The 27636-nt window shown below is 27.3% G+C and overlaps 1 protein-coding gene across 2 annotated transcripts; it reads right to left on the bottom strand.

The window, feature by feature from the left end:
• Positions 1 to 501: 501 nt before the first annotated feature.
• LOC136982885 (uncharacterized) lies at positions 502 to 26864 on the bottom strand. 2 transcript variants are annotated; one of them, XM_067279437.1, is made up of 17 exons: positions 26742 to 26864; positions 25655 to 25880; positions 22174 to 22391; positions 18485 to 18657; positions 18309 to 18406; positions 17987 to 18224; positions 14314 to 14423; positions 14003 to 14210; positions 10389 to 10532; positions 10252 to 10303; positions 8183 to 8320; positions 3695 to 3947; positions 3442 to 3621; positions 3272 to 3353; positions 1150 to 1258; positions 1026 to 1064; positions 502 to 951 (listed from the first exon to the last, which is right to left on the bottom strand). In XM_067279437.1, exons 1-17 carry the CDS (start codon positions 26769 to 26771, stop codon positions 778 to 780), a joined length of 2472 nt encoding a protein of 823 aa, XP_067135538.1. In that variant the 5' UTR covers positions 26772 to 26864; the 3' UTR covers positions 502 to 777. The 2 variants fall into 2 exon arrangements, with proteins under 2 accessions (XP_067135538.1, XP_067135539.1); XM_067279438.1 differs by lacking the exon at positions 25655 to 25880 and having other exon boundaries at positions 26742 to 26835.
• Positions 26865 to 27636: the final 772 nt, after the last annotated feature.

Here is a 27636-nt window from a genome sequence, read left to right as displayed (position 1 = left end):
CTTGTAACTTTTTTAAAGAAAAAAAAACTGCGCTGTTAAGAACATCGAACGGTAGCTAGAATGCACCTACACGTACTGTACATTACTTGCTAAATTTTTGTAAAGAAGAATTGCGCTAAATCGCGTTATTGGGGCCTCTTAAAGACAGGGTGAAAGGACTCGAATTGACAAATTGCAATGTCATTTGTCAAATGAGTATAGTTTGCTTGGTCATTGTCAACTAGATTAAACTTTATGACTCATCTAGAAAAAAAATAGTGCGTATCTACTGTTCCACCTTCTTAGAAAAAAAATAAATAATAATAATCAAAAATAGCAGTCTGAAAAAGCCCAGTAATTACTTTACTATACATAAATTAGTGAAAATTGTTAGTAATTTTGAAATATAAAATTAGTATATTTTTAGTCGAATATTTAAGTAATAAACGAAAATAAGTCTTGAGAAACAAAGCGATATGGGGACGTTTACCTCATTAATTTCACTGATTAAATATCAAAGGGTCAAAATATAACAGGATGTTGTTATTCAAATTTTAGAAACAAAACGGTGCCATCTTTTGGCACCCAGTAAGACTAAATTACATTATTTTTTAAATTTTGACTTAAGGCTATAACACTATTCATTATTCAGCATTTGATATAGATTATACATTAAATATATTTTTTAATAAATTAAATAATTTAGAATTAAACGGCGGTCGGTTATACCTTACACGACATGATAACACAAATACGTTACTCACTGATTATGTCGCCATCTATTGGCTAAATCAAAAATTAAACAGAAATATATTTATTTTTCACAGTATTTTCTGTTGTTTCCAGCTCTTTCAACATAAAAATAGTTTTCATATTAGACGAATAATGTTCTTTACTTATAACACAACAAATCAAGGAAGATAATGGAGCACCAATGATGTCATCTTGGATATTATCAGAGAAGCTTGCTATCTAGTTTAAAATAGAATTATAATTAATGAAAAGTGTTGTTGATTTTTTAAAATTTTATGTATTAATAAACTTACCTGATGAGAAAACATATTTTTGATAGTTGAATCGTGTAACTATTAAAAACAAAATTGTAATAAATCACTTTAAATCTGATTTTAATCACAATATTTTTCATTAAGGTTAAAAAATATCACTTACTTTGACTTTAGCTTCTTGATTATTGGAATCAATGATAAATACTTCCATACTATATTTAGTTACAGGATTTTCTAGTGTAGTTCGGCAAATATCACAGATAATCATTTCACTGAAATAGAAATTAGCATTGGCAACATTATATGGATGATTAAAAACAATAATAACTGTTCTAGTTTTGTATTTGAAATTGTAAAACTAAAAAACTGTTATTGTATATATATTTTTTTAAATATATATATTTCTAATTAATGTAATTTTTACAATTTTCTGATGATAATCTTTACTAATTGCAAATATAAATTAATTAAGTGCATGTAAAATTTATATTATTTTGAGAAAATATCGTGCTTGAATAAAACTAAAGAGCATGATAACTATGTAATTAAGCTAAATATTAATCAATAATAACAGTATTCTGAGAAAAATAAAAATAAACATCCAAAAAAACCTGTAAAATATTTATTGAATTTTGATGATATGGTCAAAATAAATTAAATAATAGCGAGGGTGAGGCTGAAGTTTTCAACGCAAAACGTGCATGATTCCACTGACTTTCCAAACACCATTGTCACTCTTCTAGGCTTACAGCAGCGGTTCCCAACCAGTGGTGAGAGCTAAAATATGGTCCGTGAAAGATTTAAAACATTTATTCATTTTAAATTATTATTCCTACATTGATACAAACTGAATTTAATTTTTACTAAAAATGTTATGTTTTCTCTTATAGTAGTATTGTTAAAGCATGTTACTCTTGAGTTTAACAATTACTTATGTTAAAAGTTTTGATTAAAGTTTATTTTTAGATTGACATAGTTTATTTTTCTTAAACCTTGTGGTCCCTGCTAACAACAATGAAATCAAAGTGGTCCCTGGTCAAAAAAAGGTTGGGAACCGCTGGCTTACAGGAAAGCGGCACTGAACGTCCGACATATATGTTTTCGCATTTAAAACTCAGCCTCAACCTCACTAATATTCTCAGATTTCTTAAGTAGTATCAGTTCTTGTAACTTTTCTGATACTACAATATGTGGCAAAATAGAGTCCCCACTTCATTTTTCAGTTTAAGAAAATACAGTGAGGAGGAGGAGGAGGATATTGAACAGGGAATCAAGAACTGCTATAAGAAATCTTGTTTAACATCATAATTAAAGTTTGGAATCATGAGATACCTGTTGAAAATTGATTTGCAGTAAGATCAAGGAGCTTAAAAAAGCTTGAAGTGACCACACTAGATTTTAAATTAGGACAGAATACAAACATTTTTTACTCATATTTAAACAACATATACAATTTTAAACTTCATGTGTTATATAAATACTTCTGAATAAAATACTTAAAAAGATTCAAGGTGAGAATACTATTGGATTGATACAAAAGTTTCTGGAATTTTCTAGTTTTATAGTATGACATTTATTTCAAAAACAAAAAATAGCTTACTCAAGAAAATAATTGTCATTACATTCAAGTATCTTCTTCCACTGATTGAGCAGGTCACATATTCCTGCTGAATAAAATCCAGGCTGTTCTGAAGAACTCAAGTGTTATTTTCAATTTTTATCTCATCATAATCAGCAAACTGCTTTCCATCCAAGATGTATTGGATAGTGCAGTCTGAACTATATGGAATGAGGAAGAACCTTCCAGCCAAAATCAAGCAGCTTCTGCTGGTTCAACATTGACAGTGTGGTCTTACGTTGTCATGAAAAAAGTGCACAATGTTCATCTGTGACTGTTTAGTGTGGATAGCATCAACCAAATGCTGCAGCTGAGCATATTAAAATTTGGAAGTTATAGTGTTATTCCAAGGAAGCATCTCCAAATAGACTGGTTGTGAATATCTCACCAAATATACAGAAGAATCTTGTGCCTACGAAATCTGGTTTTGACACACAGAATATCTTTTCACTTATGATTGTACAGTCAAACACCTTTCATTTACATAGCCACAAGAAACTTCTAGATGCTATCTGTTGGAAAACAATTTCAAATATTCTAGAGAGGTCTAGAAAATTCTAAAAACTTTTGCATCAACCCAATATTTTGCCACAGAGTATACATTTATATCTTTAATGACTGGGATATTTTATTATTTTCAAATCTAATTTAAATGAATTTCACTCACTTTTTTGTTGTCAATTGAGAATTTTGGCATAAATTACACTCCATCCAAGACAGCATTTTCCCATCAATTCCAATAATGTAACCTAAGGACAATTACAATTTTAAACAGATATATATTAAATATACAACTTTATATAGTAAATATCATTTTTATATAATAACATTATTTACCATTTATATTGACTAGATTACCAATACTTGCATTCTTCAAAGACTTTTGACATACATCAATTATTTTAATATCTCCCAAGGATTGTATGGTATTGTTATTTATAGCAAAATAATAATTTCTATATATAAAAGAAGGATATTCAATAAACACAGAAGTATAACTGTCAATTGTAAAGGTTCCTGTAACAAATCAATTTAAACATGATAAAAAATATAATCTAATATAAACTATTCAATAAAATATTTTTATTACCTTTAGATATTAAACAATCAACTACTGAAATTATACAATCAACATTTTCAGATTGAAGAACTGGTGGAAGATAATCTGAATTCACAAGCAATTCAATATAACACTTTCGATTTTCATCTGAATAATTATTTTCTTTGTTTTCTTCACATAAATGAGAGTATGAAATTAATGACATATCTGTGATATATATAATTTTTTTCCACCTCCATACTGCCTTTGCAACAAATGTACTTCGCTTACTTGAAAACATATCCTATATTAATATATAATAAATAATAAATCATAAATTTAAAGTATTTTAATCAGAAAGTCTGATGATACAATTATTTTATACTTATTCTACTCTTAGAGCAAATGTCTTTTGATACATTAAGGTTGGTTAACATTTAGTAAGCTAAGGTGGTTAAGGCATCAGCCTACCTCTCTAGGAGACCCAAAATCAAATATGGACAAACAATCCTCAAGAATTTTATATGGGTGGTCAGTCCTTCAGAATATCTGAAGGCTTGACCTATCTGGAACTGACCATCTATACCAGTGATTCTCAAACTTTTCTAAGCCATCACCCTGTGTTGTATAAACTTATACCCAATGTCCCCAACCATTTTTCCTTGGGTGAGAAAAACTTGGAAATATTCTTAGAAAAGCTTTTCTACAAACCTCACACTGTCCTTATGACATTGTTGTCAACATCTAGAAACCAATATTTTTTCTTACTCATTTTAACAGAGGAAAGGGAAAAGTGACCCAAACCCTTGCCTACGGGTACCATTCGTTCCTGCCTCCAGTGTTCCCTGCCACCCTCTTGCTTCTTTTTACCACCTAGATTTACTCGCTACCCCTAGGGGGCAGTAGCACCTACTTTGGAAACCACTGATCTACACCTCACCATCCAGCAATCCTATTGTGGCCTGGAAAATTTCATCCTGTGGGCAAGGAAAAAAGGAGGGACAAGAGGAAAAAAAATCTAAGATTTAACATGTGTCAAATATATCTTCAGATCTGATATATGGAAAAATTTTTAAACTTCTAAAATTAGATTTGTACCAATTTAACAAAAAAATAATTCTGTTTGGATGAAAATTTAAAGCATTACTGACTAATGATTTTCATAATTTCAGACTTATGAAAGATTTGAATTTATCATCACATTTTAAATAATTAAAAATGTTTATTATATATTTTGTCAACATGGACATTAATTATTAATAGAACAATTATACTGGTTTTAAGCTTTTATGCAAGAATTGAGGAAAACAGTTCTTAAAGAAAACAGACTTTCTTTATTAAGCTACCAGTAAGGCAATAATAATTAATTAAAAATGCTATTTATTATTTGAAAGCTTTTAGCATATGATGACAAAACTAAACTAAGCATTAAGACGATAAAATTAGAACTATAACATAATTACAACACATACTATTTAAGTTTTCAATTTGCTTAATTAAATTGTTTCTTTTACAGAGAATTTCCTTGTCATTCAATTAGTGTAAAAACAAAAACAACTTCATTAAAATCTGCATTATAGTGGAGTTATAAATTTAGAAGTATTGAACAGAATAATATAGTTTAATAAAATAAAATAAAATAGAATAATTTATTTTATTATTTGAGTTCAAAGATAAACTACTGGCATTTTATGAAAATATTTCTGAAAAATATTCTTGTAAACTCACTTTATAGTTTAAGAAGACAAACAATTTTTGACATGTTCATGCACTTAACAATAGTTTTTATTACAGAACAAGATTCGGCATTAGAAAAGCTGATAGCATAGAACATCATGATGTTAACACCAATAGTGACTATGAAAAATACATGAATATATATGTTAAAGCTTGTATAAAGCTCATAATTATTGCAATAAAATTTTTGTAATTTTTGCAATTTATACTTCTGTCATTATCTTTTGAATATGCTCTTATAATTATTGTTTCAAAATTAGTTGTTTGATCTTTTTAAAAACAAATTTTTACATTAATGGTAGAGATTTTGATAATTTACTAATATTTATCAATTTATAATAATTAGTATTTCCATAAATTGTAACTTAAACTAAATTAATTAGCCTAAACACAGCTACTTTTAAAGCATATTTATTATGAATTCATTCCAGATTCAGATTATAATAATTAATAGTTTTGTCTTTTTATAATATTTAAATTGCTAAAAAAATATATTTTCAGAGAATGTATAATTGAAATTACAGAAGGTATTAATCATCCTGTAAAATAACTACAGATTAAACCTTTATTTCAATTAAAAAATACTTTATATTAAAGAAAAGCTTATTTGAAAATTCAGCAAGAATTATATGTAAGATTATTGTGTTAATAAATGAATAAATTATTGCTATATTCCTTAGAAGAGCAGTTTAATGTTCTATCAAAATTTTTTTTATTGTGATTATGTTGATAATTATATTGAAACTGCATATATCAATTACACTTTGTTTTTGTCTTTAATCACTATTTAAGATGACTGTGTCAAACCATTAGAACTTTTGAAAATTAAAAATCAAACTTTTTCATCTTCACTTTTGAAACTGTCTTCCTTCTTGTTTGTTTATTTGACATAATGAAGTGTAATTTAAAGTGTATCAGCAATAAAAAAAATAAAGAATGTAAAGAACACCTTGTGTCATATGTAAATTACACTTCATTGTGTTGAAAAAACAAACTAAAAATCAAACATTTTGAATTTCATAGAAAGATTTAAATGTAATATTAAATCATATAAATATTTATCATAGAAATTACAGTGTTATGGCATATAGGATGCACCACCATTTCAGTACAGAATATTTACAATAAAAGTATTTAGTATATTTAAGGCATTCCACATCCTTTGGCATGTGACTCCAAATTTTTTTTTACTGTAAACTATTCTGGTTAAAATAGTAAAATTAAAATGCACACTTTTATTTATCAAGAAAACAGAGGCATTTAAAAGAAGTCATTTAACAAGTTCATTGCTAAAGATGCCTTCAAGTATCTTATACTGTTTTGCCCAATGTGTTGAGAATGCTCACATGCGTCCTCAGTTTGATTATATTATTGCTCTGAAAAATTTAATCCTTTATCTATAAGAAAGTTTATTTTTATCATTTATTGTAAATTTCAAAGAATATATTTCATTCATTGGTTTTGTATTAGCAATCCATATATTAAATTTTTATTAGTACAAACCAAGCATCATGCACTAGTTTTCCAGAAAAAATAGATGTGACAGCAAAAATTCCTTTGACACTTTTAACATACATATATTATGATTAAATAAAAAATAAATTTGATTAGTGTTCTACTTGTTTCATTATATTTTTATCTCATTTTTGTCTGATATTCTCTTCTTAAAGATCTTTCTTATGCTCTTAGATAATATAAGACATCGAATGTGGTTTTTTCAAGGTGTCTTATATCTTACTTACTCCTACTTTTTTGAAACTCCTATCATTAACATAGGTTACATAGTACAGGTTGCTCAATCTTCAATTTAGGCAGTAAGCTATATGCTAAATTTATAAGTCATTATTCTCTAAAAAAGAACATTGAAGATGGCAAGAATTTCACATTTTGTTTCATAAGAATTAAATTAGTTGGGGGAAATAAATGTTGTTTATTATAATTATTTAAATATTGAAATTTACATTCATAAAACCAATTATCTAGGACTTCTTGTTTTATAATTTCTAATACAACCTTTACACTTAAATTGATATAAATTTTTGTTGAAAAAATTTGAAGATAAGTGTTCAAATATATTACTCAAAAAGTCAATTTACAATTAAAAGTGTAAATGGTACCACATTAGCCAAGTTAGTATTAGATGAAACTTTTAATCCCAAATGAATGAAGCTAAAGTTATTCATAACACAAAGAATCTTAAAAATGTATTTTTAATGGAATCATTTTAATTAAAATACAAAATCTATGCAATAAACTTTCTAACATTTGTAATGCACATAATTGCCAAATCTGAAAATGTATGTTTTAAAAATATATTTTCACTTTTGCAATGTACTACTGTATAATTTTTAAGATAAATATTTATTTATAAATTAATTTATATATTTAATATTTATAAATCAAATACATTTAATCTTTGACTATTTTAATAATTTGATGGCAAGAGTAAATAGAATTACTTTAAATAGTAAATAAAGGTAAAAGTATATTCTGTATTTAAATTTTATGCATCATCATTATATCTGATTTGAATGTAATTTTAAAAATTTGTCAAGTTTATGACAACCAATTATGTATGCGTATTATAATATTTGTGAAATAGACACTGTTTTTTAAATTGTTTGTAAAGTTTTACTAAAATTTTATTATTTCTACTAACTCTTTTTTCTCAGATTAAAGCACTCATATGTAAAAAATTTTCAGACATAACATAAAATAAATCTAAAGAATAAATATAATCTATGAACTTTTTAATAAAGGCTTATAAAAGTCAAAATAAATAATTAATAAATGATTTATTACCTTAATAATAGTCTTTAATGTTTTTAGATGAGGTGGAACCAATACTGGCAAACATTTAGATTTTTCTTCTATTACACAGCTATCATCATTAGAATAATTAAAAGTATAACAAAATGAAATAGGGTCTTTATGTTTTTCCTAAAAAAACAAAAAAACAAAAACAAATAACATGACATAACTCTGGCAAAGAGTTATAATTAAAATGAAATTAAAGTTATAAAATTTTGTAAATATAGAGGAAACAAATTTATCTAGTTACTGAGATGTTTATATAAACTGTATTCAGTGAAAAACTTCTGAACAAACGGTGCAGCTAAGGAACTTACTAACACTTCCAATTTCTAACTTCCTGTTGTTGCTAATCAATGTTATTGCGAAGTGTGAGTATTTCTATAAATATTGTTTATGATGTTTTGAGATAATGAGTGCAAATTTACATCCTGAACATAAACATGGAACAGCATGTTGTGTAGTATGTTGTGTTAAATTTCATAAATCAATCATCCAATGATCCCAACAGTCAGGAGTAGGTATCATCATTGCTCTCTCACAAATCTCAAGAAAATATATAAGATAAAATAAAATGCTGCAGTCACTGTAAAAGACAAAATGCAGATAACTCTTTCAAAAGTGTTTTAAAAAAAATAATAGTTGAACCATCCTCTAATCATTCCACAGAAGAAAGAAGCACTGAGGAACCAGCATATCACAAAATAATGCAGCTGAAACTTCACCCTATATTAATATCATATTAGAAGAAAATATAAAATTTAAAAAAATGCTAGTTACATCCAAACAATACTGAATCTAGGAAAAAAATGTTATAGGCTAATGAATATTACAACTAATATTTATCAAGATCAAATTTCTTTTATCATTTAATAGTGGATTACCAAATAAGGACATGTTTACCAAACTGTTAGCGTTTATTAATACAACTGGAATAATTACAGGTAAGCTTCAACTGAGGAAAGGTCACTTTATGATGATCTTCACAAAACTGAAAGAGATCTGTTAATAAAGGTCTAAGTTTCCAATTTGGAATCCGTAAACCTACAGTTGTAACGATATTTCAGAACTGGCTTAATTTAATTCTACTATTGTACCATTTATAGTTGTATGTATTATGCTAAAGAATACAATTAATGGCCACAGAGGAATACAGTTAAAAAATAACTTGCCAGATATTTTCGAAGACCTAATGTTTGAATGCATTATTGACTAATTAGACTCTTCCAAACTTTTATATGCTTTAAAAACTTCTTTTGTGTAGGCAGGTATATGTAGTTTGCGTGAGATAAATCAAAATATCTCAAAATCAATGTGTGGTCCAACTTTTGACTGATAAAAACATTATTTCTGACATATTTGTCTAATAGGTCTGGAAATTCCAAATCTTTATATTTGTTTTTCTTGATATTTAAATTTGTTTCAGTATCCTATGAATTAAAATAATTTCCAGGCATCATTCACTTGTGTGTCATTTAATTACAACTAACCAGAAACACAAAATGGAAGTTCAAGCAAGTCTTTCATACAGAGTGTGTGCATGTTTTTGTTTATCCAAGAATCAATAATTATAAGAAACCTAAATAGAAGATCAAATCAATTTTAATGCAATTTTTGTTAATATTAAATTATTTTTAATTTCATTAAAATATAGATATTTTTATTATGATAATTAGATACAAATTTTATTTTATTTTTTTTTTTTTAAAGACATCAAATCAGATCAATTATAAAAATTTTATGCAAAACTAAAAAATGTATTGGTTTTAATACTGAAAAAGTATTATTATTCTAGAGATTTTCTTTACTGCCATATAAAATGATAAAAAGAAATGCATTAGAAAATTTTATTTATCTAATTTTAGAAACATTTTTATTCACAAAAATATCATAAAAGTAAAGAGAGAAGTAATTTAAATATTTTAATGATATATTTTTTTTACTTTATCATAATGATTAATTTAATTTTTAAAATAATATTACTTAACCAAAAAAATAATTTTAATTCATATGTAAAATAAAAATTTTATTAAAAATTACTTTATAACTTCAATAAATACCTTTCTTTCATTGTTACTTATCAATTCAAAAAGTGTAAGCAGAGAAGGATTTCTAAAAGTAAATATGCTTATTAATATAAATATTTTTGAATAATATTAATATAAAATATAATAGTAATAATTATTACTATAGTAACCTGGAAAAATTCAATCTTTGACTAATATGAACATTAAGAAACCAAAATATTTTTCCATAGAAAAATTCTGGTTTCCACTTATTCTCTTGACGGAGATGTATCAAGCAAAATGAATTATCAGCATCTTGACACAGAAGATCAAAACTAAAAAAAAAAAAAAAACTATTATATAAAATTAAGTAGCAATAAAATGAAATACAATCATTAAATATTATGTTATAATTGTTTATTAACTATTTTTGAGACTGAATGGATATAATTTATATTGCAATAATCATTCTTGCTTTTACTTTTGGTTTTGTAAATTTTCGATTTAACTTTCTGTTCTATGTAATTCAATAAACAGATTTGCCGTTTACTATTCTAAAATTAAAATATTGTTTTCAAATAAATTAATTTATAAGAGAAAATTAAATAGAATACAAAAGGTTCTCTCTTTAATACCATGAGTTGTAATCACATAATAAATTTAATTGGCAAGTGATATGCTCATCAGTTAACTGTTTCATATATGCTTTGAACATGATTAAATATGTAATTATCAAGCCTACAAAGAATAATTGCTGTTTCTAATTGAAATATTTATTTGTAACATAATTATCATTAAAATTTTTGTCTTTGAAATGTGCAATTTGAGATAATTAAATTATTCAGTTTATACTAAATACACTATGCTACTATTAATATCCAAACACCTTTTTATAGTTACAGTAAGATCCCTATGCAAGGAGCACATCACAAATTTTACTATAAATAGACTCATAGGTTTCTGATGAAATAGAACTATGACTGGCATTGTAAGACAGCTTAATTAAGAAAGTTAATGAAATTCCAGTGCAGACAAGTACAATGATTAACATGTAAGCAATTACTCCATATGTGAAATTTCAGTCTCTCTTTCAAAGTTGATAGTTTCTGATGAGATATGAAAATGAAATGAAATGGAATTGATTCTGTCCAATAAATCTCTGACATTAACATAGAATTCTGCAAGAGAGTGTACATTCAAACCACAGTTTAAAATGTTTAACACTTTCACTGCCAACTGAGGCAATTTTGTGTTCTGATTTTCATCCATTGTGTCAATGATGCATTCAAGTCTTGCTCAGAATTGATTTTTCCTTCAAATCATTAATCTTTACACAAGATAGTAACAAAATTGTTTACCTTTACTTTAATTCCACTTTTATAACCACTTAAAAGGAGTCTTTTGGACAAATAAACCAAAATGTTATGTCCTTCAAATTCAATGTTCACCCAAGTTCAAGAATTACTCAGAAGACTGAACTTATGAGGTTATTGATAAATTGCTAAAAGTACAGTGTATCATTTTATTATTTTAACAGTATCTTTTATTTTGTATTAGTTATAACAGTTAGCTGGCTTCTAACATTGTTTACTGTTTGTTTTAATTATATTGCTCTAAACATCATATCAGCACATTTAATTAAATGTGTATTGTTCTAAACACCATGTTTAGAGCAATACAATGTTTACATCTTCAAAATGTACAATGAAATCTCAACAATTGGCAAATTAAATCTGTATACAATAATTTGCCAATTGTTGAGATTTCATTGTAAATTTCGAAGATGTGGTTGTGCCAATTTCATAAATATTTGTAAAGAAACTGATGAGGGATTGTATGTCTGAAATGCATACTTTTTTGGAAAATAAACTAATGTTCTAAGGCTGAACTTGTGTCTAAGACAGTGTAATAAGTCTAGGAATAAAGAGGCCAACATAGAGCTCACAAGTATAAAATGATTTCTACTTTTTCCATTTAACAGATAATATTCAGTAACTTTTTAAAGGAAAAAAAAAAATGGTTTGACTAATCAAATTAAAAAATTTTTTCATTATTTATAACTTTCAGTTTATAAATTACAAAAAAGGTTTTAAGGTATAAGTTATACATAAACTACTTATTAAATTAATCAAAATTAATGCAGATGAAAATTAATACACTAAATACATAAAACAATGTAAACTTTTATAATATGATGTTTGGACTTATAAACTTAAACTTATAGACTTACTTGTAAATAATTAATTATTTTTTGGCTATAAAATCAATCTAAATGCAGTACAGAGGTTTCTCCTAATAATGTGTTATATGTGTTCCTAAAAATGATCATCTTATGAAATTTATGAGGCTCGCAAAACTCTCATCATAGCCTTATATTGAAATATTCAATGAAAAGGTCGAAATTACACTGGAGAAAAATAGGCTGGAATGATGCAAACAGAATGGAGTCATGCATGTGGGTTTGTGTGTATGGTACAAAGACAATCATTGTTTGATAAAACTATTTATTGAGAGAGCAAATGACTCTCATCACATTCATCAAACATTGAAATAAACCAATAGTGTAAGTCCACAAAATTTAATTCTCCAGGTTAGGCATTCACAGTGAGAGAGTTTGTCAGAAAGAGATGGAAAGTTCTGGATCTACAAAATAGAGAACTGTGGTCATTCTTGTTGAAAAGAGGCACAAGCACACACAGTTCAATGAAGGCGAGAGAAGGCAGTGATTATAAGAAGTATTGCAGCAGCATGGGATTAATCCAAGATGGCAGATGGGTTGGATAAAAAATGATCAAGAACACATCATGTTCTCGGGACATGGATTTTTACAAGATTTACCACTCTATTGAACATCCCAATCGGTCTTGGTCTTTCATCCTCACTACCCAATTGGTCTCTTACCTGCTTATAAGGGTAATTTGAGATTGACTTGGGCTGTGGGAAAGGTCAATGCTGTCATTTAATTTCCAATCCCAACTAAGGATGTTTATTAATCTTGGTACTTACATTGTTTAAATCAAGAATTGTGTACTGGTGTTCAACAGTCATTATTCTAAAGTGTTCAAAATTCTGATGGAAAACAAATTATTAAAAGGAATTATTTTTATGATTAAAATTCTTTGTTTTGAGGAAGGTTTTTGGTGAGGATTTGAACAAAGGAGGTTATAGTATAAAAGAGTGAATATGACATCACAAGCCAGAAAGAGGTTGAACTTTCTGGAAGCTGCCACTGTGGCACTACCCTTTGCAAATTACTTCAGATGTATGAGAGTTTTTGATTTAGCATTACATATTACAACAAAAAACCATCATCTGCTGTGTCTGGAAGTTCAGTAATAAGCCAAAAAAAAGGTGGAGAAGATTTGGAATAATATTTAATTGGCAAGTTTTATTTTCCTGGCTGTTATTTATGTATACATAGCAAAATAAAGTATTGGAATTATGTCAAATTTGACTCTCTAAGTTTTTTGCAAAGCTACACATTTTAAGATCTTCTGAACCCATAACAGTAAAATAAATTACACAAAAATAAATGGCAGGTTATTTATGGGATACCCTGGTATATATAAATAACAATAATTTTAATATTTGATAATTTATATAAAAAGTATGAAAAAATTTAATAAATTAATAAATTTGTTTAAAATAGTTTTAATTTTCAAAAAAATTAATAAACAGCTCATTATTCATTAATCTGTGTCTGACATTTTTATATGTTGTTCATTAAATTCTATGTTTAACTTGGAAATCAATGGATAAACTAAGCATATAAAAAAATTAAAAAATTAGCAAAAAATAAGCTTACATGAATGTATTTTCATTTATACATTTTGTTAATATTCTATGAACCCGAACACATAAGCATATTTCCTTCCAATTAATAGCCATTTGTACAGCTGAAAGAATGCATCCATTATGATCTTCCACAGAAAGCAAATTATTACGTGAGGAGAAATTTATCTTCTTAGAATTAATTTCATTTTTACTTGTCTCTTTAAGATATCTTATTTGCTCTTTTAGGAGAAATTTAAAATAATTTTATATTAATTGAAATTATTAGAATCAGTATGAAATTTTTTATTTAATTTTAATTTATAATGAATAAAGTAATCTTACTTTTTGGGGAACTATATTCTGATGGCAAAGAATAATTTTTTCCCATAACTTCTATAAAATATGTACAAAGTATAACTGGCTTATTTAAATTATAACTTATTAGCATTATCCTATAATAAAAAATAAATGTATAACATAAAATATAATAATATAAAAAATGTTTAAAGCTTAACATTAAACATTAACATTTGAACATACTTAATGAAAATGAATTGAATACTGTATAATAAACAATCTGGATACTTACAGAATAAAATAAAACAATATATTATCATAATACAGAGTATGTTATATAATAATAATAGAGAATTAAACTGTTTTGGAGTGTAATAATATTCAAATAAAAATAATCACTTATACAAATTGAATTTACTATACCATAGAATACAGGGTGGTTAAAAGCTACCCTGTTTCCCCGAAAATAAGACAGTGTCTTATATTAATTTTTGCTCCCAAAGATGCGCTAGGTCTTATTTTCAGGGGATGTCATATTTTTCGTATGGTATGACGGCTTCCGGCCACCAGTGGGAGCTCACCACAGCAGGGACAGTGTATGGTATGGCAGCAGGTGACTGGCCTCTTGATGCCTTGCCTGCACATTTACAAGTGTGACAGTCTTCATGTCCTGCATGCAGCTGCTCTGCAACAGACAGTGAAGGTAGGGGATAATGATGACAGGCTAAAAAGAATCACAGCTGCATGCTCTGGTGTTCTGTTTAGCAGGCATGCTTCCAAATGAAAACTTTGCTAGGTCTTACTTTCTGGGGAGGCCTTATATTTAGCAATTCAGCAAAACCTCTACTAGGTTTTATTTTCAGAGGATGTCTTGTTTTCAGGGAAACACGGTAGCAGCTTTCACCTCTAGCTTTCTCTAAGCTGACAGTACTCAGACATGTTTGGAGCTAACTCTATTGAACTGAATTGAATGAAACTTGGTACACATGCAGTGCAGATCCCGAGAAAGAGAGTTACGATGAAAAAAATTAGTTGAAAATTTGCCCACCAAGGAAAAATGTGGCAGTATTTAGTCAAAAATCTATATTTCTGGTTGGGGTTATTTGAAAGATTATGTTTATCAGGAGCTTGTGCATTCCATATCAAATCTGAAGGCAAATATATGTCATCAGATATTTCTTTATTTAAATAAGAAAACAGTAGTTATACAATTCAAGAAAATAAGCAATCAAAAAAAAGAAAAACAGAATAAAACAAAATTAAAAAGTCAAAAGATGGCTGACGGTATTTACATTTAATAAATATAAATACAGTTGGCCAGTTTTTAACTTTTTACTTAAATGTATTATTTTGTGAATTTTGGCAAGAACACCAAAGGATGCTGTTTTCCATTTTTGCATTTTATTGCCAAAGTGGTGCATCAAAAGAAAGGTCGTCTTCATGTTTGTAAATTTTTGTGGACTGTTGTTGATGTGTTAAAATGATGATAAGAAACAGAAGAAAGTTTTTCTTTGTATATACGTAATATTTTTATATTTATTGAAAATAAAATAAATTTTAATTAATAAAATTGTAATCATCAATAGAAAAGAAATGATTGTTTAAAGAAGCAAATTAAAAAAGTAAAATAATCCAAAGAATAAAAATATTTTTTGTATTTAAATAAAATGTTTCAAATGCATTACTAAATGAATTATAAAATTCACTTATTCATTCTAAGCAATCACGTACTTCTGATAAGTACCATTGAAGATTTGATTACAGCTGACTTATATCTACTATAATTTTAATAATTGCAATGCTAAAAATAGTTGTTTACTAATAACATTTTATAGTAACAACTATAAAATGTTATTAGTAAACAACTATATAGTTATATAACAACTTTATAGTTATTAGGAAACAACTATAAAATGTAATTAAATCTTATTAAGAATTTTAAAGAATTATGTGTAAATTCATTTTGCTACAGAAAATGAAAAATGATTTGTTTTGAATAAGTTTTGTTAACATATGAAAAAAATCAAATATATATATATATATATGTTACAGTCAAAACCCATTTTTAGTTAGAACACGTTTTAACTAGTTGAAACTAGTTTATACTGGATGTCTTTGTTAAAACTAGTTTTAACTCAAATTCATTTTTGACTAGCAGTAAATTCTAGTTTTAACTAGACAAAATGGGTTTTAACAAAGACATCCAGTATAAACTAGTTTCAACTAGTTAAAACACATCCTAACTAAAAACTGCTTTTGACTGCAACATATAGAGTGATTCGGGGTAAGATGGTAAGCAGGGAAGATGCCTACTTTTTAATATTTTCAAATGGTGACATCAGATATTGTCATGTGTTTGTATGATGAATCGTTGGGCCAATATTAAGTGCGAAAAGCTGTAGTTGGCTGCCGTTACCTCATTTTCTACATCCGAGAAGAATAAAAGCAAGATAACAACGAAGTTTTTGTTGCAAAATGTTTCTAGAATCATTTTAAAACTAAAAGTTAAAATAGAATTTATTAAAAATTGTGAAAAACAATTAATGCGTGATCAGTTAAGGTTTTAAAGTTTCCATTGTGAGCTACTGCCGATCCCAATCAGACATGCTGGAACACGTGACTCCTCTAGGCATCTTACTCCATCTAATGGGAAAGATGTCACATTTTTCTTGGGGTAACATGCCCATTTTTTGTTAATTGAATTCCAATATGCCTATTTTTAATAAATTTTTGTTTTCTCGTTTTATTGCAGGATATGCATAGAAATTATATAAGGACTTCTCAAAAAGGTTTTTGCACTGAAAAAACTTTCAGCTAGCTATAGAGCCTGTTAGAACAGGTGGAAACTTAACAATACTTATACTGTGCTGTTATACTTACTATGAAGTACTTTGTACTACATATGCAATAAATTAAATTTGATTAAGATATTCAAAAATTAATTTCATGCAATGATATTTGGTATCTTACCCTAATGGCATTTGGCATCTCACTCGGATACTTGGGGTGAGATACCTAAAATGCCAGACAGTGAAAAAGTTGTCATTGCAAACACAATATACAATTATTTTTCATATACTCCAAAGTTTTGTTTGAAAAACATACTCAAGAATATGATATTTTCGTTAGAGGCCTCCAAAACCCAAATTATCGCTATAATTTCCTTCATAAGCAAAATGTTAGGCATCTTCCCCTGAATCACTATACATAACTTTATTTATTTCCTCTAAACATATTTATGTAGCTAAAATTAGTTTTAACTAATGTTAAAAGTTAAAACTAGTTTTATCTAAAATCAAAACATGTACAGCAATAAATTAACTAGACAAAACAAGTTTTGTCTAGTTAAAACTAGAATTTACTGCTAGTCAAAAATGAATTTGAGTTAAAACTAGTTTTAACTAGACAAAACGGGTTTTAACAAAGACGTTCAGTATAAACTAGTTTCAACTAGTTAAAACGTGTTCTAACTAAAAACGGGTTTTGACTGTAACATATACATATTCAAATAGCGATATCAAATAACTCATTGATTACATGATTCTAAAATTTGTTTTAGAGTTAAATAAAATGGAAGAGCATAACTAAAACAGGATAGTTTTTACATATTTTTAATATAAGTGCAATATTTTTGAAACATACATAATCAACTTATTTTCAAGAAAGTTATTATGAATTACTTAGAATAGTAGACATTATATAAAAAATTAAATATTACCATGGAGTAAATAATTTTATAAAGCAGCCTAGTGAAATATCCCATTTGGTACATTGATCGCCATCAAACAAAACAATGCATTCCTTTACATCATTATTGAAAGGATTAGACACTTCATTAGTCTTATTTGCTAACTTGAAGTCTTTGTTATTTGCTGACATAAAAATCTTACAATTAGATACCATAATTCCACTACTGCATTGAAATTCTAAAACTTTTAAAAGCATATATGTTTTCTCTGAAATATAAAATTATAAAAATAAAATATATACTGTATTTATTTAATTTTATAACATTAAAAACCAAATTAATAAATCTAAACCTTTAAGAAATTGTTTCACATTATCCTTATGTTGCCAAAATATGTTTTCAGAATGTTGTTTTCTCTGTAGTTTCTGTAACTGTTCAGCAAAACCACCACTAATTAAAAAAAAATGATTATTTATTAATTATTAATTATCATTTTGTAATTGCACAAGTTAATTATAAATCAATTACCTAAGATATTTATTTTTCTTTTTGCCAGAATCATGCTCAACTGTAGATAGAACATTTTTTTTTGGTGATTTTGGATGCCATTGAATATTTGATAACCAATTACTTCCCTTTTTTAATGATGAATTATGCTCAGGTGATGAAGCTGGTGATATTTCACATAAAACATCTCTTAACTATTAAAAAAGAATTACAAATTATATTTAAAATATCAAAAATAATTATATCAATCTTTCAATTAGAAAAAATTTAATATAAATATTTACAGTATGAATATGAATCAGATAAAAATGAGAAAGTCCACAATAAAAAATAAACTACAAAACAAATTTAGAGTTTAACATGCAGGGCTAATTAAGAGTTTTCAGGAAATATTTTATACCATTTCAATTCAAATTTATAAAATTTTAAGCTGAAACCAAATTAATATTTAAAGCAATTTAAACTATAATATCAGAGAAATTAATCAAAGAAAAATAATATAAGTAATTTATTTTGAAAGCAGCTTAGTCCACATTATATTATTTTTAATATTTTGGATTAAATTTGAACATACTCTAAAATATTGATAAATATTGATATGATCTAGCATAATGTTTTGTTTTTTATGATTACCTCATAAATTTAGTTATTTTCAATCAATTATGGAATATATTAACTAATAAAAATATCATTGTTACTGAGCTTAAATAAATTTATATTAATTTTAAAATTAAAGTTATGATTTTTACACAATTTGATAATCTTATTGATATCTTGAATGATATTAAAATTTTGAACATCAGGATGTTCTTTAACAAAAATAAAATACAGTGTAATAATATATATTATCTATAGTGCTTATTTATTAAAAAATTTACAGAAGAAAAATGCATTTTTCATGAACTATTTTGTTAATTAATAAGAATATATAAATTTTATTTATTTGAACATTGAGGAAGATTTTTTGAAACTTCATATTAAATGAACTAAGCATAAATAAAACGTGCTAAAAAATTTATTTATAAAATTATAATTTTTATTAGTAATAAAATTCAGTTTATAACGTATTAATAAATACTGTACTTTCTTCGTATTAGTTTCTTCTTTTATATAACATTATTGTTAATATTGTTATCTGTCAGTGATCTGCTAATGAACTTATTGCTACATAAAATGAATAAATGAATAATTTAGAAACAGAGTTTCAAAAGCAGTTTAGATTCTTTGCTTAGAAAAAATTGTCCTCTTTATTAAATATACCTATATGAATATGAAAGGGAAAATTCATATCAACAACAGGTTCTTGGAAACTGTGAGGATAAGCAAAAACAATATATGTTTTTGCTTAATGCCATAGTATAAAAACATGTATAATAAAATTAATTTTACCACAGGCTAACTGAACATAAACAAGATTTAATTCAATTATTATTATTATTTTACTTGGATTGTGTTTGCAACTACCAGCACTTATTTCTCACCTCATATAATCAATTTTACTGTTTATAAAAAAAATTCTACATTGATTATTGTAAATTATTACAGATGTACTGTACTTATGATGTTTTTCCTCAACAACATTAAATATGGTAAAATTTCTATCTATATATATAATTGAGATGAGTTGATAATAATAATAATAATAATAATCAGTGCAGAGCCCAAACGATTAGGAGTTGAAAGTTGAAATTTGGTACACAGTTAGGGTACGTCACGAGAATGTACACTAAGAAGGGATTTTTCGAAATTCCTTCCCACGGGGGAGAGAGACAGGATTAAGGCTTCCATCAACAATGAAAGTGTTAAGTAACAATGGAAGTGTCAACAATGGAAGGGTTACGTAAGAATGGAATTGTTAAGAGTAAGCGACGTGCAAGATGCAGATGCAGTTTTTTCGTTTTTGCGGGAAATCGAACATATTTTTAGACCCATCTAAAAATTTTGTAATTAGTCTGGAAACAGGGGAACCCAATTCTTGCATTCTGTGAAAACGGTTAAGGTTGACTATAACGTAATAATCTTAATTTTCGCTAAAACGGTTAGGAGTTGAAAGTTGAAATTTGGTACACAGTTAGGGTACCAAATTTAAGTACCAAAGTGTTAAGTAACAATGGAAGTGTCAACAATGGAAGTGTTAAGTAACAATGGAAGTGTCAACAATGGAAGTGTTAAGTAACAATGGAAAACAACGTGCAAGATTTACGGGCACTGGAAAAAAAAAAGAAAAAAGAAAAAAGTAATATGTTAGAACATATTCGATTTTCAAATTCAACCTTTCTTTAGAAATACTTAGTTCGTTGATGAAATTACTCTTTTTCTTTTGTGACTATAACGTAATAATCTTAATCTTCGCTATCGTTACTTTTGCCCGAGCAATGCCAGGCCTACCTGCTAGTTAAACAATATTTTGGATTTGAGAACAAATTATTCTTATCTATTAATCATGGATACTATTAGTATGACAAGGATGCCAGTCTCCAGCATACTTTCAATAATAGGATTACCTATACATCAATGCCAATTCTATCAGTAAGTTCTGGAAAAGAACATACTGATAGAAACATAGAAAGAGAAACATAGACATAATCATGCATTTTTAGCTAAACAGTGAAGTTGTTAAGACAAATCCATCATATATTTCAAGTTTGTTGCATTCAAATTTGAACTTTAAAAAACAATTTTTTTTTATTTCAGTAAATTATTTGATTCACATTCATTTAAAGTAGATTTCAAACTTTTTCAGCAAGTATCACTTCTAAAATCTGAATCTATCAAGTACCACTACTTAACTCCCAACGAACCAGATTAATTGCATTGAGAACTAATGAAATTGAAATGGTAATAAATGTTTTCATCATAAATATAACTTCATTCAAAAACATGTAATAAAAAGTATTAAAAATGTTTAATCTATAAATCATTTTTAAAACTATTGTCATAATATTTGTCTAATCTAGATGAGATGATAACTCTATTCAGCACACTATTGTACTATATATTATTTAAACTTAAACAATAATTTTAAAAAAGTCATTGTTTAAGAAAATTGTTCATAGAAAATTCATTTATGTGAATATATTCCATCCACTATATCCCCAAATATAACCAGAGATATACATACATTTTAAAAACAAAGGATATATATAGCATTATAAACTATCTAAAACATTAAATGATTTGGCCTTAATTGAAAAGGTGCCATTACATACGTTTGACATTGTTTTAATTTACAAATATAAATAAATTTAAATAAAAACTATAAAAAATTCTTCATCAATAATTTTTAATTATAAGAATATTTTTCAATCCCTTTTATGTCCATTTAGTAAAATTTTTCACACTTAAAATTTTTTATTTCCTTAATATATTTGTTTCTTTTAGATGTAACAGTGAATGAGTGAGATTGTTTCATTTTGATTTCTTTTTCTATTTTTTTTAAATTCTAAATTAAAAAAAAAAAAATTTTAATAATTGAAGCAATTTAATTTTTGGATTATCATTAATTTCCTATATGATAACAAATAATTATATTAAATTTAATACAGTAAATAATTATGTCAACAGCCAGCAAAATATTGAATTAACTGTAAGTTTCCAGTATGGTCGAAAATGTTTGTTAGTTCAATTAAATATTTTACTGGATAGTCGAAGGTTTTAGTGAGTCATTTGTTTCCAGTATGATTTATAAATTTAGACGAGATTAAAATTACCTGATTTTGACTATGTACTTCCAATTTTCCACTTTGTGATAAATTGAAGATTTGATCAAAATGATAAGTCATATCATTACATAGCGTAGAATTAAATGTTTTCTTATTTAATTTATTTGGTTTACAATTATCATGACCAATCTTAAATGTATTGCTCGGACTATTAACTTGATATTCCGTATCACTACTAAATGCTTCAATTTTATTTTCATCATCGTCTAAAGAAAAAAAAAAATTATTTATTGTAAGTGTTTATTCTTGCAATAAATTAATAAAATATTTTTAAATAATAAAAATATTTTTTCAATTTAAAATTTTGTAAATAAAGTTTATAACTATATAATTAGTAAAATAACCAATGATTGCCTGAAAGATAAGGCTAGAATCTTTCAGGCGATCATTGGTTATTTCATTATACTACACACATTGGGCTATAAGATGTTTATTATATATATATATATATTTAATTAGATAACAATGTACCGTAGTTACATAATTTTGATTTACATAATTTTTAGATTAAAATTTCAATAATAAATAATAAAGATGCTACTAAGATGACATTTTAATTGTTGAGTCTCCCAAAAGACAAAGGCCAAAACATTAATGAAATTTATTAAATACTAGCAGACCCGGCCACGCGTTGCTGTGGCTCAAAATGTATCTATTATAAATGTATAACGCCTCCCCCGTGGGGGAATTTCAAAAAATCCCTTCTTAGTGTACATTCTCTTGACGTACCCTATTAAAACGCAATCAAACACGCATCTAAAATAGTATAATAAAAGTCGAGTTCTTCACAGTGAGCCTTAATCCTGTCCCTCTCCCCCGCAGGGAAATATCGAAAAATCCATTTTTAGTGTATATTCTGTTGACGTAACCTATTAAAACGCAATTAAAAACGCAAAAAACCGCATCTAAAATAGTATAATAGAAGCCAAGTTTTTCACGGTAAGCCTTAATCCTGTCCCTCTCCCCCGCAAGGGATTATCGAAAAATCCATTTTTAGTGTATATTCTGTTGACGTAACCTATTAAAACGCAATTAAAAACGCAAAAAACCGCATCTAAAATAGTATAATAGAAGCCAAGTTTTTCACGGTAAGCCTTAATCCTGTCCCTCTCCCCCGCAAGGGATTATCGAAAAATCCCTTTTTAGTGTATATTCTGTTGACGTAACCTATTAAAACGCAATTAAAAACGCAAAAAGACCGCATCTAAAATAGTATAATAGAAGCCAAGTTTTTCACGGTAAGCCTTAATCCTGTCCCTTTCCCCGCTGGGGAATATCGAAAAATCCCTTTTTAGTGTATATTCTGTTGACGTAACCTATTAAAATGCAATCAAAAACGCAAAAAACCGCATGTAAAATAGTATAATAGAAGCAGAGTTCTTCACGGTAAGCCTTAATCCCGTCCATCTCTCCCCAGTAGGGGGAATTTAGACGTGTATATTATATACAAACACTTGCGTATTCGAATGCAACGTTGTGTCAAAATTCAAAAGGAATCGGTAGGAACAAACAAACGTTATATTTTATTTATATAGATAGATAGAAAATGATCTGCTTTAGTCCATTCTAACAGAAAAGCATAATGCCTCACAGAAAAGCCAACTTAGGTTGTCAGAAGTTAGCGCCATCTGTTGGACATGAAACCCTTAATCCATATATAAATATATTTTTGAAAGGGGGGAAATAGTGGTCTTCACATATGCCACAAACCTTCGCGGGAGTGTATTAAACAACTTCCCAAAGTTTCATGGCAATCGGATAAATAGTGTGGTAATGCATGAAGGACAGACGCACAGACACACACACAGACAACATACATTCGTTTTTATATATATAGACTAGCAACTGCCTTTTCTCTAAATTGCTTTCTGTAAATTTTTGAACTAGCTTAAATTTATTGCACAGATGTTTATGGCCACAGCAACAGTAGCAACCAAATTTTCAGCAACTTTTTCATAAAAAAAGGAAACAAAATCACACTCCAATGTTTTATTATGGAGAGTTATCTTAAAGTCAGGAAAACTAAATATACAGTAAATAATGGTCTTGGAAAAAACTTTTAAAGTTTTTATTGTAAATTTTAAGGGAAAACTCTTTTAAAATTGCTTATGTCAAAGTATTACATATATTATTTTATTTAAAGACAATTCCATATTTATTATTTTATTCAATACAATAAAGTTTATTGCTTTATTGTTTCATGAGAATAGTAAACAGGGAACTAATTATTGATTTTTAAATATATCGATGCTTTGTGCAATAAAAAGTATATGAACGGTGTTCTGCAGTCTCAAAAAAATTGAGAACCTCTGATTTAGAGATATTTGAAAAGATTTACATTTGAACTAAGATTACATTTTTAAAAATATATATAATAAATTTTAATATATATATATTAAAATTTATTAAATATTTACAAATTCATTCTGAGAAAACACACAATTTTGAATTGGGACCACCAGTGCTGAATGGATAAAGCCACTGAACACTGGAAGTTGGTCACTGGTTTATGCCTGACCAAGTGAATTTTTGCTGAGTTTCCTACTTTCTAACACCTAAATTGGAGCTGTTTTCCCATTGCTTGTTTGTTTATTAAGTTATGGTAATGCAACTCCTGAGTGATTTTCCTAGGGGAAATGCCTTCCTAAATAGGGTAACAGACCCCTATTCAGGCATTACAGACGTGAAGAAAACCCAGAAAACTTCATGTGGCCAGCTCGTCCTAGAGAGGTAACTCCAGTGTTCAGGAAACAAAACCGCTTGGCCACTGGTGAGCTCTTTTCCCATTGAAAATCCTTCTTGAAGATATCTCTTGGCAAATTGCCCATGTTTTATGTTGCCATGACTCATCAATCCAATTCAGATCAAAATTTTGAAAATGTCTGTTATATATTTTAAAACAAAACTTGAAATTTTAATAAAAAAACAGGGATTAAATACATCATAAATCTAAAGGAAGGAGGGCAGGTGGTTAGTCGATATTTAAGTGTTGTGATTTTTTTGCTGGATATCAAAGTTCAAGTACGACTGATATATGGATAAAAAACTTTTAAATGACATTCAATATTATGTAGAAACTTTTACGTTCGGAACTGTTGAATATGTGATTCAGTTCTTTCTCTCATATTTTAAAAATCATTCCAAAGAACTATTTTTTGTCTAAAAAATCGTTTCTAACGGTTTTTACCTGAGGAAGGACCCAGGAGGGGTCTGAAAACATTTGTAATGTTAAATTTTGATTTGCACGGTTAAAGGTTTCTGAGGTACGTTTTCTTTATTAAAATTTTAAATTTTGGAAAATGTCAAAGACATTAAAAATAAATCAATATTTCATTTCATAAATCTTAAAATATTTTGTACAATTGTTCCAGTATGATCCAATATTAATTGGACTAAAAACTGAATAAAATATGAAAAAAATAAATAAAGCAAAAAATTTAGGTAACAATTAACTTATAAATAAAATTACCTATATTAAGATCTTTATCATTACATTCATTTTTGACTGAAATGATTTCATTGGGCTGAGTAAAACTTAAAGCTACCCAATCATTAGAAGCTGTTGTGATGTTTAATGAAGAAAAACTTTTCCTTTTTAATTTTGATTTTTTCTGATTATTTTCATCATCCGAATCCGATATATTTTGATCTAAATCGCACGTCTGTTTATGGTTAAACAGATTCTTGTAAGTCAACTGAAAAAAAAAAAAAAAAAAAAATTACTTTTTAACTTTACTTGTGTTAATTCTTAAGTAATTATTAATAATTAATGACTATTAAAAAACTAAGAATATTTGTTATAAAACATTCAGTTTTTACAATATCTATTAATTATAATAAATTCACCAAGTACTAAAAATTAATTAAGAAATATAAATATTACTTTGCTCATGATATTTGTTACAAAGAAAACATTTAGCTTTAATTAAAGGCAATATTTCATTTGTTTTTCTGGTGTGCCAGACAGTAACATTCATCATTTATAATATTTTACATTTAAAATAAACACAATCAATTCACTTCATATTGATTTTTTTAAATAAGTGGCCTCTCAAATATTCCATGTTTTGGACATGTCTAGCATGTATGTCTCTATTGTAAATAAAAATTAAGAGAGAAAACATTGGTGTTTTCAATAAATACCATTTATTTTTTTTTTTTTGCAATTTAAAAACAGACTGCAAGATGTAACCACAAAGCAGTAAATTCTGATATATCATACAGATTATATTATACAAAATAAATAATACAATACACATACATAATATTCCTTCAATTGAGCACATACTGTACTTTATTTGAAAACAGTTAAATTAATATTTTAGAATATTTATTTGCATCTTAGATTATTTATTTAATGGCATAACTTACTTTTCCATAGAGTAAATGTGCAAAGCAATTTTTACGTCACACAGTAAACGTGTAAAAACAAATGTTTACGTCACGTTTCCTGTCCAAACGTGACGTAAACATCGGTTATTAACTTACTTATTCAAAATACTTTTACTCTTCTAGATAATACTCGTTAATTATCTAGAAGATTAATTAACACTTACTTTTCTTCTTGCAGGTTTTGACTTGCGCATCTTATCAATAAAAGATTTATACAAAACAACATCATATTTACAGTTCCAAACTCGAATCTCCCGCTATTTACCAGAAGAAAACGAATCGGCCGATTCGAGTATCAGTGTTGCCAGAACTTAATTTATCTTGTTGTTTCATGTTTTATTTCTTCCCTTTCGTCTGTACTTTGGAGATTATAATTGAATAATTTTCGTATATTTATTTTAATTTGAGAAATTTAATAAAATAGTTTAATTTTAATTATTTAAACTTTATAGCTGAAAAAATATTTATAAACGGTAGCGTAAACTGGGAGATGACTAGGAGACGAGTTCTCTTTATTCATTTTTTAAAAATTAAGAAAACGTAAAATAAATACATGAGAAAGATTTGGATATGATAAATACACTTACAAACTGTACATGTGTACAGTACATACAATGTTTACAGTGCTTTTTTTTTAACTCTTTCTGCCCCCTTGGGCTCTAAGAGAGTCTTTTTTTAGCAGGTCCATTATAGATTCGGCCAGACCCACAATGGGGTGACCGAGAGGTGAGGGACGGGACCCGACATATCACACGAAATATTTCTGGGGATTTTTCGACCTGTCTGGATTCGATCCCTGTCGGGTTTCCCAGAGCGGTAGGCTGCCACCTTGACCGCTCGGCCATCCGCCCGACACATTTATAGCGCTAGTGGCTATATCTACAATGGTACCAGGGCAGGATCAGTTTTGGACTGTTAACCTCCTGCGTGTTACAGATATTTGGCCGCCCCTATTACTGTTTTTTTTTTTTACTTGTGGTTTTAGGCCCTTTACCTTTCAGAGAGTACAAAAAGGACAGACCCTATCAATGCTGATCGACAAGTAACTTCATAACATAA

This window comes from Centruroides vittatus, unplaced genomic scaffold, assembly GCF_030686945.1.
Source record: "Centruroides vittatus isolate TY-2023 unplaced genomic scaffold, ASM3068694v2 contig_874, whole genome shotgun sequence".
Classification (NCBI taxonomy): Eukaryota; Metazoa; Arthropoda; class Arachnida; order Scorpiones; family Buthidae; genus Centruroides; species Centruroides vittatus.
This window is presented reverse-complemented; position numbering and strand designations above follow the sequence as displayed.